Source organism: Elephas maximus, chromosome 7, assembly GCF_024166365.1.
Source record: "Elephas maximus indicus isolate mEleMax1 chromosome 7, mEleMax1 primary haplotype, whole genome shotgun sequence".
NCBI classification, from domain to species: domain Eukaryota; kingdom Metazoa; phylum Chordata; class Mammalia; order Proboscidea; family Elephantidae; genus Elephas; species Elephas maximus.
The window spans coordinates 32,156,918-32,169,056 of NC_064825.1; the positions used below are offsets into that span (position 1 = coordinate 32,156,918).

Consider the following 12,139-nt stretch of genomic DNA (forward strand, 5'->3'; position numbering starts at 1 on the left):
ACCAAATTGTGATTTTTTTTTTTTTAATTATATAACTTAATTTTCTCCTCAGCGTGTTTAAAAAGGGTTGTTGGAGGCGTGACCAAGAGGTCAGCAGTTCAAATCTACTAGGCGCTCCTTGGAAACCGTATGGGACAGTTCTACTCTGTCCTAAAGGGTCACTATGTGTTGAAATTGACTCGCGGGCACTGGGTTTGGTTTTTGGTTGGGGGGGAGGTTACAGAAAATGTCTTATGATGTTTTTGGAGGTTACAGAAAATTTCTTATGATGTTTTTGCATTATAGTATCCAACTGTTGGCCTCCAAGCTGATACTGGCTGTTTTTTTAACGTAAATAATTTCCTTTAGACAGATGGAAAGAAGCAGACTAAAAGTTTTAAGCTCTGAAAGTTACAATGTGACATGAGTTTAAAAGTGCATGAAAATTAGAATGTAAAATGCAAGCTTGTAGAATATGATTCCACCCTAAATTATATTTTATAATTTTTTTGGTAATAATTGAGTAGAAGAGTAAATGTCAAAATTTATGGAAATTTGCCTTGCTTCATTCTAGGTTAAAAAGTAGAGTGAGTATCTTTTGGTTTTTAAGAGTCATTATAAAATAAGTTTTTATTCCGAGCATTTATATCATACTTTTCACATTTTTTTAACAGAAAGCAATAAACGTAGTGATAAAGTACATGGACTCCAGAGTCCGACTGCCTAGGTTCTCTTCCCACCTGCTCTTCTGTCTTACTGTGTGACACCACCTCTCAGATCCTGTTTGTTGATTTTTTAACTGTAAAATGGATTGATAGTTGTACCTACCTCATAGGTCGTTGGAAGGCTAAAACCAGAAAATACAAATAAAGTTCTTAGAATTAGCTATTCTAATTTACAATCTCAGTTTTAATTATCCTAGTGGCATAGTACTTGCCATCTTGACTTGGCTGCTATTTGATACAACATACCTGCTTTGATACTAAGGACATTTTCACTGGTCATTTATGTATAGCCATTTCGATTCAGCAAGGTTTTGATGCAGCCATTACAAAAATATCATTAAACTTTTAGCTTTTTCAAGATTGCCAAGTAGAGTGAAGCATATATCTTCACTCTGCTATTGCTAAGTATCTACTCACTGGTAGTCCACACCTCTGAAGGTAAGAAATGAAAAGAGGCTCAGGAATGGGATTATGATGACTCCAGTGTAGTTCCAGGGTAGAGATAGTGTAAGGGTCCAGGACGAGATGAGGCCCAGATTAAAGATGGATTAGGGTTAAAAACCAAAATCAAACCAGTTGTCATACAGTCGATTCCGACTCATGGTGACCACATGTGTGTCAGAGTAGATCTGTGCTCTACAGGATTTTCAATTGCTGATTTTTCAGAAATTGATTTCCAGGCCTTTCTTTCGAGGCACCTCTGAGCGGACTTGAACCTCCCACCTTTTCATTAGCAACTGAGTGCTTTAACCATTTGCAGCACCCGGAGACTTCTGGATTAGGGACAGTTCATACAAAGTGCCTGACATACTTCTTCCCTTTGTCTAAAATTAGAGGTCCTGAATTCTTTTTAAACTAAAGGGCCTTTTAAAGAAGGTGAATGTTTCACTTAAGGTTATATCTCATACTGCTGTTATCCAAGGTTATTTTTCAGAAGAATTCAGAGAGAATGGCAGTTCCTTTAAGGTAGATTATTTATTAAATGTTATGATTATTTTCCTGACGTCTTTCTCCATGAAGGGTTACCCACACTTTTGCTGTTGGGTTTAGAATATTATGATTTGAATCTGTGGCCTATATTCTAGGTATGATAGTGAAATACACAAGGTATGTAGAACAGTCGGAGCTATGGTAGAGGTGAAAGGTCGAGCATCTAAAATATCCAGGAGCAGCGTGCATGTGTGCATACATATATATACATACATATTATACACACACGTGTGTGTCTGTGTTTAATGTATGCGTGTAAATATTTCCTAGGCTTTACTTGCTGGGGTTATTTCATCCCAGCCTTTGAAAATTTGGCCCTTCTACATGATCTCTAATACCCAAACTGTCTATATTCAAATGTTTTTGTATCTTAAGGCTTTACTCTTTTCTTTAGTATTCCTCTGCTCATGTAGCTGTCAAAGTTTGACCCTGTATTTTTCTGGGGAGAGGAGCTGACTCCTTGCCATGGAGCACAACCCAATGACTTGTGCCTCTTGTGATTCTGTAGGCGTGCATGTGGCTGCCCACCTGGTGAATGTCCTCAACTTCTCAGTGAACTACAGCGAGGATTTTGTGGAACTAAATGCAGCGAGGTACCGAGATGAGGTGGGTGGGCTGTGTTCCTGTTTTCCTTTCACTTGTCACAGGATGACTAATGAGGGTCTGCAGTTTTCACAGGAAATTTGTACCTTGCTGCTCCTTTCGAGTGCTTTTAAAATGCAGTTGTCAAGTTCAGTTTTATTCCTTTTCAATAGAAAATATAGGTAATTACTATTTCATAGTCTTTTCCTGCTGCAAATGGGAGTTTGGAGAGTATCCTCTTTTTATATTCTGCAGTGTTCACCTGGGTGCCACTCAGGATTGCCTCTTGACTCTCAAAACTCTGGTCTAATTTCTGTCATTCACCGGAGAATGTGGACAGTGTCATTAGAAGGTGAAAATCCTTTAACACCCCAAATACTGTGCGTGCACGAAGAGGGGCAGGAAGGCAGGATGACTGATTATTTGTAGATCCTGGATAATCAGTTTATTTGACTTTAAAAAAATTATTGTTGAGTTTTCATGATTCATTCTATAATTTTTTATTTTTGAAAGAGGTGCTCTTGAGCTGAATTCTAAAGTAGGCAACATGTGACCCAGGGGCTCTTCTGTCCATAAGAAGTGACCCAGCAAATGAAATTATATGTGCCAGGTGCTGGGTCAGAGCCCGATGAATGGGATATGCACACACCTCAATAGGTCTCTGTTGCTTGGTGCTTTCATACTGTCCTCAGCCTGCCTTGGCTTCCCAACACCAAGGCTATACCTGCAACCAAACTGCTCGGGGTGGTGTCCTATTTGACCAAGACCCTTCTGCTGACTCAGTGTGGTGGTAACTAAGTAAGACTGTTCTCCATCTTACCCACTCCATTCCCTACTCCACCTGTCACCAGAGTTATCTAGGTTAATACCGTCGAGATCATGAGCTTGGTCTGTGTCCCAAAACAAAACGAAGGAAAGAATATTAACAAACAGAAACAAATCATGAAACTGAAGTAGCAAGTAGCCTTTGATACAGCCCTTACTTCTGCTGGTAATTTTTAAAAACACTCATGTGATTTAACTGGTCTCTGGTGGAGCGCAGGCATTGATACTTTTAAAAAGCTCACCAGGTGACTATTGGAGAACCACTGAAAAGTTCAGCTGCGTAGCATGCCAATGCAAGCTCTTCACATGTAAGGATTTTTGATCTAGTGTTACCACCTCTCTCTGTCTCTCACTGCCTTCCCCCTCTGCTCATATATCTTGGGGTTTTTGTTTCTTGCTCCTGTCCTACTGTTTACTTTTTTGCTTCTCTTTTCCTTCTTTGCTTTTCTTGTAAGTTTTTAAAACTTTAATAACTGTAGTAGTTATATCCTTTGAATGTAGTATACTTTTGCTTAAAGCCTGTTGCTGTTGAGTTGATTCCAACTCATAGCAACCCTATAGGACAGAGTAGAACTGCCGCATAGGGTTTCCAGGGAGCAGCTGGTGGATTTGAACTGCCAACCTTCTGGTTAGCAGCCAAGCTCTTAACCGCTATGCCACCAGGGCTGCCCACATAAACATATGTATGTGTATGTTGTGTGCCATCAAGTCGATTCTGACTCATAGTGACCCAGAGTAGAACTGGGACAGAGTAGAACTGCTAGATAGGGTTTTCAAGGCTATAATCTTTATGTAGGAAACCCTGGTGTTGTAATGGTTAAGTGGTACGGCAGCTAACCAGAAAGGTCGGCGGTTTGAATCTACCAGGCACTCCTTGGAAACTCTATGGGGCAGTCCTACCCTGTCCTATGGGGTTGCTATGAGTTGGAATTGACTCATCAGCAATGAGTTTGGTTTTTTTTTTTTTTTTTTAAATCTTTATGGGAGCAGAGTCCCACATCCTTCTCCTGTGGAGTGGCTGATGTGTTAGAACCACCAACCTTTTGCTTAGTACTCCAAAATTTTTAGATATTTTTGGACTTCTAGTTATTGAAATTGTTTTATTTCAAGGGTAATACAAGCTCAAACGCAAGTGAAATCTTCTTCCAGAGATATCCACTAAAAAAAAAAAAAAGAGATAGTCACAGTTAATTATTTTATGTTTTCTTTGCAGATATTTTTAGCTGTACTTCATGAAGCATATGTTTCTGCAGTATGCCTGTATCCATTTATTCTGGCATATTTGCCTGCTCATTCTCTCTCTCCATCTCTCTAATGTGTATATAATTCTTTTCATATGGATGTGCCATAATTTTTTAAACTTCATTATTATTTACAGACATCTAGGTTGATTTTATATTTTTGTTGTAAACCACACTTCAGTAAACTTATTTCTTTGTACGCTTCTAGTAGTATTCCTGTAAGACCAATTCATAAAATTAGACCGTTGGTTCAAAAGTTTAGTTTCGGTGGACATTGCCAAATTACCATCCAAAAAGGCTTTAACAGTTTACATACTTCGGCCATGAGAATGGCTGTTTGCTTATCTTGTCTTTTTTTTTTTTAATTTTTGCCAATTTGGTGGAAGAATGTCGACTCATTAACTTATATTTTCCCTTTTCTTCCTTCCTATTTTTCTTTTCTTTTTCCTTTATCCTGCTCTTCTTTCAATAAATATTTACGGAGCACCTAGCAGGTACAGGGCAATATGCTAGGTAAGATGAAAAAAATTATATAAACTAACAAATATATAATAAAAAATACATATGTATTTATGTATATATTTATGTGTGTGTGTGTTGTATGTCATTAAGTCGATCCCAACTCATAGCGACCCTATATGACAGAGTAGAGCTGCCCCATAGGATCTCCTAGGCTGTAACGTTTACGGAGCAGATCTCCAGGTCTTTTTTCCTGTGGAATAGCTGATAGGTTTGACTACTGACCTTTTTGGTTAGCAGTCGAATGCTTAACCGTTGTGCCACCAGGGCTCTCTGTATATATGTGAAATGCCTTTGGAAAAACAGATTTGTGCTGTGCACCTTATTGTTCTTGCTTTATGCTTTACATTTGTCTGAAATGACCTACCCTCCAACTTGTATCACATTCTGTTGGCCTAACTAAACTTACCTCATCTTGTCATTTATGAAACAGTCTCTGACTCTCATGTTCTATTTTCCTTCCTTGACAATATTAAGTGTTCCATTTTCTGGGTTTCCAAAGCTGTTCATTCATATTTCTACTATTGTCACTTCATTCAACCTGTATTATATTAATACTAGTTTTTTATATATTAGGTTTTCCATCTCACCCTTTAGCCATGTTTTTAATACCAGGGGTATGTCATTTAAGCTAAGCCAGCTGAGGAACTTCTTGAACAAGGGGCCTTTATTCATGGCCCCTGAAATCATACCATCTAAATGACTTCCTCCTCAGTATTTAACCTGGCCTGACTTCAGATTCAAAGGAGAGATAAGGAAAGGAATTCAGAAATTGTGCAGCAGTATCTGCCGTGAGGATAAAAAATGAATCCAAAAATCTATTAAGAATTGATCAGTGTTTTCCAGAAGGAAGAAAGGGAGTTGACTTTGATCCATTTAAACATGAGAGATATAATTTAAAGGAAATACTACAATAACAATTAATATTACAATATTAATAATATTGTTTTATATTTGTGAGTAGTGGGAACTCTGTCCTCTATTTGTGTACCCTCACCACTTTTTACAGTGTTTGAAACAGAGTAAGTTCTCAATTAGTCTTTTTAGGACCAAGTTTAAAGTGTACACCTTCTGTTACAGATTTCACTACGTGTGATCCTCCTGTTTTGACTCCTTATGAATTCAGTTTGAAAATTATGGTACACGGTGTATGTATTAATGGTTTCACATGATAGCCAAAGATACCAAGTCTCAAAATGATCAGAAGGTGGGCTTGAAGCCACTGCCACTAGCTTGTAAGTGGCCATTAGAATTAAAACCGAGATCTTCTGACCTCTCATCTAGCACTCGGCCTTTCTCAGATGGATAGGTTCCTCTGAGTTGGATTTTGTACTTGTTATAATCATTCTCTAGTATTATGGAAAAAAAAAATTGAAACTTAAACCTCTCATTTCCACTGGGAGGACAGTATGTTAATGGGCCAATACATGCCTCTTAGACCCTATAGATCCCTTGTAGAATTCTACATCGTTGGTGTTTTATTTTTCGGTCTAATTTTTTTTTTTTTTTTCCTTCTCTCAGGATCCTAGAAAGCTTCTCTTCACAACTGGTAAGTTGTTATTTATTGTTCTCTCTGAACATTCAGGAAAATCTTTGAAAATAAGCATCTTCAAATGGTACAGCAATTAGATATGTGTTAAAATGTAATCGTAAATTTGCATATCTGAGCAAATATTAGGGGGTCAGGTATAAGGTTGCAGTAAAACAGTGGTTTGACTTGGCTGGTGGTGGGAGGCCTGCTTTGGGAACGGTCTGTGTGGGATCTGATGGAGAACAGCAGCTCAGGAGTTGGGTAGGAACCTTGAGGGCTCTGGGTTTGTGTTGGTGGGGAGGGGCACCTCAGGAGGGTGGGGTGGAGATGGTTGTGCAGTTTGAGGAATGTGGTTGATGTCACTGGGTGGTGCATGTAGAGGCTGTTCAATTGGTATGTGTTTTGCTGTGTATGTTCTCAATGGCAGCAGTAAGATAAATAAAATTTTGGAAAAAAAACCAGAAGGCCAAGGCCAAAAATTGGGGTGTGAAAGAATGGAGAGTAAAAGTGAGCAAAAACATTTCCCTTTCATATGTCCTTGCAATGAAAACAGTGTAACACCATATGCTTGTTGAGAACCTGTTTTGTGATCAGTGCTGTGGCAAGTACTGTGGAGGATAATACATGTATAATGAGAGGAAACACCAAGCACTCTGGGTACCACTGTAGTTTTTATTATTCAGTAATTGAGTAGGACCTCTTGTGATCAAAAACCTATATGATATAGCAATTTTACATTTAAGCAAAAGGGAGGAGAAACATAGTCATGAAAATAACTTATTTTTCTCGAATCATGTCTCCATTTTCATTTGCAATTTATTTTTCCTTCTTAAGCATGTTGCCCATGAAATCTCAGTCTAGACTATTAATTTTGTTAGAGCACAGTTGAACGCAACAAAATCTTGCCCTGATGTTAGTACAATTCTTGCTAGCATTCTTCGTCTCTCAACCTCACATGTATAATGATGAAAGGAAAAAGCTACATTTTAGGATATTTAGCACAGATTGCAGGGACTAGGATAATTGACTAGCTGAGATGGTCTGTCCTAAGTGATTGGCTGTAACACCCTATTCAGGATCAGAACTGGATATGGGACTGAGGCTTTGCCTTGTTAAGCACATTGTTTTTCTTTTGAATCAGTTCTATGATGAAAAACAGCAAACATTCAGATGCTTTCTCCCTCCATGTCACGACTGTGTACTTAGATTTACAAAATATATTTTGTTTCCACATATAGACATGTATTTGTCACTTGTATAGTATTTCAGTGTTCTCCTTAGTAATACATTTTAGGTTTGCTTATAGCTTTGCTCACTGAAAACATGTTTTTACTTAAGCCTTAAGAATTGGGGCAGTTAAGAATTGGATGAGAAATAGGAGGAGGAAAAATCAGAAAAATAAAACCTTATGTATGAAATCAATGTATTTTTTGGTTTATATTGCAGTAATTTAAGAGAAATAAACGAATGTTGTTTTAGTATTATTTTTATGGTACAAAGTTTATTTGAAGACTGGGAACATTTAAAGTGTTTAGAGAAGTTTACAAAGATATTTAAAAAAAAACCTTATGTGACAAAAATAGTGTACTTAAATACTTAGTGTAATTAATACTTCTATATAAGTAGGTGGACTCTTAACCTCCATCCTTATCACCTAGAATGGAGCCCATCACCCTATGTTCTTGCCCAAGGGTCTCATACTTGGTTTTGAATGGTCTAAGTGGAGAAGATACTTAAAAATTCAAATTTCCTTGACCCCCATCCTAGAGATTGTCTAGAGTGGGGCCCGGAAATGTCTTTTACCAACCTTCCCATGTACTTTGGGAGCTACCATTCTGCCACTGCTGAACATCTATCTCATCATACTTCTCACCAGTACATATCTTTTGCCTGCAATAGCCTAGTCTATTTTGTTTGCCTGGTCTACACCAGTTCATCCTTTAAGTGATAGCTGACATGCCCCATCATGCATAAGCTCTTCTCTCTTTGTCCTAGGTTCCTAAAGCTACTTATAAAAATACATTTTAGATTAATTTATCTCCTTCCACTTGAAAGTGGGCTTCTCCAGGATGGGGCAGGGCTTCCTTCTGTAGGGCATGCAGGGCCTCAGGCATTTTTTTTTTTTTTTTGTAGGTCTCCTGTTAGTAATAACAATTTGACTTTCACCAAATAGGCATGTCAGCACCATTCTGGTGGCCCATCTTACACACTACCACAAAAGAAATAGTGTGCTCCAGCTCAGGGGCCATCTACTTGCCAGGCCCTTCTCCTGGAGGTGCAGCTCAGACATGGGGGCCAGGGATGACCCCTAAACAAGAGCTTGGAACTCCTGGGGCATCTGGTTGACCTCACTGTAGAGTAGCAGGTGAGAGAGAAAAGCAGGTCTAAGGACTGTAATTGGGTGGGAGATAATGTTTTCCACAAATAGACCTAATTTAGCTTGTGTTACTGGTGCATTTCTGAATAAATCTATTCCACAGTTATCTTTGAATGTTTTTACAGTGCCTAGCAAAAATTAAGTTTTGGATGAATGAATTCATGCATGCTTTTAAATTTTTTCGGTGACAGAAAATATTTTTATTAGTATACGGTTTTCTTGGATTTTAGTTTGTTTCATGTCATATAGAATCTCCTCTCTTTAAAAATTTTCAGTTTGTAACCTGTAACCGAGAAAATAAGATTGTCACATGGAAAATAAAGCCAGTGGTAGTACAAGTGACATAAATATGGTAGGTAGACTCACTGGAAAGGAGATGTTAAAAACATTCCAATTAAAATTTATAAAATAGTGAAATAGACCTAATTATCTAAATATTCTTATAAAAATTCTTCTTCCGTATCTCCAAATTTGGTAGTATCTTGTATGGTGAGAATAAAATGTATAATATCCAATTTCATTTAGAAACACTTTCATAATCAAATATAATTATGTTTCCAATTATGTTAGAAAAGATAAGATAATGAATGCAAGATGGTATATTCCTGACGACATCTGAGTATGGATGAAAATGGTCAGGTTCATCTAGAAATGGCAGTATAGTACATTAATTCATTATAAAGGCTGCTAACTAATTAATTTAATATGCATGGTTAAAAGTAATAAGTATAAACATACAAGCATGACTTTTCCTAAGGAAATATGTATCAGTTAGACTTTTTAACTTGGAAGGCTTAAAGAGTTCAGAGACAAATCAATGTACTTGACTTGTGCAAGTAATTTTGCCTAGTGAGATTAGACTAGCTTGAAGGTCTCCAACCCGTGCTTCCTAGCTTTTGGAATATGTGTAGTAAAAAAAGAAAGAAACAAACAATTTCCATGGAGTTGACTCCGGCTCATGGGGACTCTGTGTGTGTCACAGTAGAACTGTGCTCCGTAGGGCCTTCAGTGGTTGATTTTTGGGAAGTAGATCACCTGGTCTTTTTGCTGAGGCACCTCTGGGTGGACTCAAACCTCTAATCGTTTTTTTTTTTATCAGCCGAGCACATTAACCGTCTGTACCACTCAGGGACTCCACGTGTGGTCATAAACTAACAAAACCCTGTTGCTGTCAAATCAATTCTGACTCATAGTGACCTCATGTGTTAAAGAGTAGAATTACTCCAAAGGGTTTTCTCGGCTGTCATCTTCATGGGCACAGATCACCAGGCCCTTCTTCCATGGCACTGCTGAGTGGGTTTGAACTGCCAACCTTTCAGTTAGTAGCCAAGAACAAACCATTTGTGCCACCCAGGAACCTTAAAAAAATACATTTTGCTGTTGAGTTGATTCTGACTCACAGTGATCCTATAGGACAGAGTAGCCCCATAGGGTTTCCAAAGAGTGCTTGGTGGATTTGAACTGCCAACCTTTTGGTTAGCAGCCATAGCTATTAACCACTATGCCAGCAGGGTTTCCCCCAGGAATCTTACAGGCTAATATATTGGGACTTAGCTGTCACCCAAGGCTATGTAGGGTATCTTTTTATGTACTTAGCGCTCCTTTAACACTTAATATCCTATGTCGCTATTGCCTATCTCTGTCTCCTCTACTGGACCAGTGTTTCTTTTAGAGCAGCATTCATTTTATCTCTTGCACTTGACAGTGCATTATAGATGCTCAGAAAATATTTATTGACTGCATAAAACCCGTTTCTTTAACTCTTCTATCTGATGCATAGATCATCTCTGTTAACATCCAGATAATAGGTTAGCCTACCTGTTTGGTTATTTCCAGTGATAGGAACTCATTACTTCTCAAGATAGCCCAATATTTCTTTCTTTGACCATACTAATTGTAATACATTTTTCTTTTTTATTGATCTGAAATTTTTTACTTTGTAAATGTTAAACTCTAGTCTTTTTATATTTTGGGGAGATAGAAAGGAAAAACTAATTCTTTAGATAAATAACTTCGTAAGTCTGAAGGAACATTTAATATCATTGAATTCATTCTCCCTGATCTCAGTCTTGAGATGAGTTTCAACAAGATTAGGAATTTGCCTAAGGGACAAATAACCCTAGGGTATATTGACCATCGGTTGGGTTTTCTGGGGCTTCTACTTCATCTTCAAATAACCTAAGTCAACTATTTTGCCCCCTCAGAGTCTCTCCAATATGTTTTCCATGTTCTGCTCTAAAGGAAGTTCTCTAGTCAAATGAGTTTGAGGGAAATTTGTTTAAGTTTAAAAGGATTTCTTGACATTGCTACTTCTCAAATCTTTTATTATACTAATATGCCTTGTAACACTCTCCAAGGAATGGATAAAACATTTTTGAGTAATAGAAATTAATATCTCAAGGAATTTATGTTCCAAATAGTACACTTTGAAAATTACGGCTCTATGCTAAACATACTCATTTTATTCAAGTGTCTTTCAGATGAATTGATTTGCAGACATTCCATAACTAATCTTGGCATGTTGAGAACCACATAGGAAACCTCGTATGTAGACAGAGTAGAACATTAATAAAGGTCCAATAAAATTATTGAGAAGACCTCTCCAACTGTAAATTTCATACTTATGGAGCCATCTGAAATGCTATCATTTTGTTATTTGGCCAAATAAAGGTCTTTTTTTTTTTTCATGACTTGAGGACAGAGAGGTTGACTTTCCCCCTCTTTTTTTCCTTCAGATGTATTGAGTTGTAATTGAGCTACACTGAACTACACATATTTAAGATATGCAGTTTGTTCAGTTTTGACATGTGTACACATTTGACACCATCATCAAAATCAAGATAACAAATATTTCCATCACCCCCCAAATTTTTTTGTGCCCCTTGTAATGCATTCATTCCTCTGCTCCTCTGAGGCAACCTCTGATATAGTGTTTATTACTATAGTTTGAATCTTCTAGAAGTTTACACTAAAAAAAAAAAAGATAATTTTTTTTTTTTTTTTAGGATGGTGGCACGAATAGTTAGGCACTCCACAACTAGCCAAAAGGTTGGCTGTTTGAATTACCCAGAGGCACCTTGGAAGACAGGCCTGGCGATCTGCTTCTGAAAGATCATAGTCTTGAAAACCATATGGGGCAGTTTTACTCTGCACATATGGAGTTGCCATGAGTTGGAATAAACTTGATGGTCACTAACAACAACACAGCTTTTTCACTTAGCCTAATAATTTTGTGATTTATCTATGTTGATGCATATGTCATCAATTTATGGTTTTGTGTATTGCTGATTAATTTTCCAGCTGTGGACATAAATCGTTGCTCCATTCATCTGTTGATGAAGATTTGTTTACAGTTTTTGTCTATTAAAAG

At 37.5% G+C, this 12,139-nt stretch overlaps 1 protein-coding gene across 3 annotated transcripts in view; it reads left to right on the plus strand.

The window, feature by feature from the left end:
• Positions 1-12,139, plus strand: part of NOX4 (NADPH oxidase 4) — a 181,996-nt gene that overhangs the window by 43,862 nt on the left and 125,995 nt on the right. For all 3 annotated transcript variants that reach the window (XM_049889568.1, XM_049889570.1, XM_049889571.1), the window contains 2 exons: positions 2,203-2,300; positions 6,383-6,410. In XM_049889568.1, coding sequence (XP_049745525.1) covers positions 2,203-2,300; positions 6,383-6,410 — 126 coding nt within the window. The remainder of the gene's footprint in view (positions 1-2,202; positions 2,301-6,382; positions 6,411-12,139) is intronic.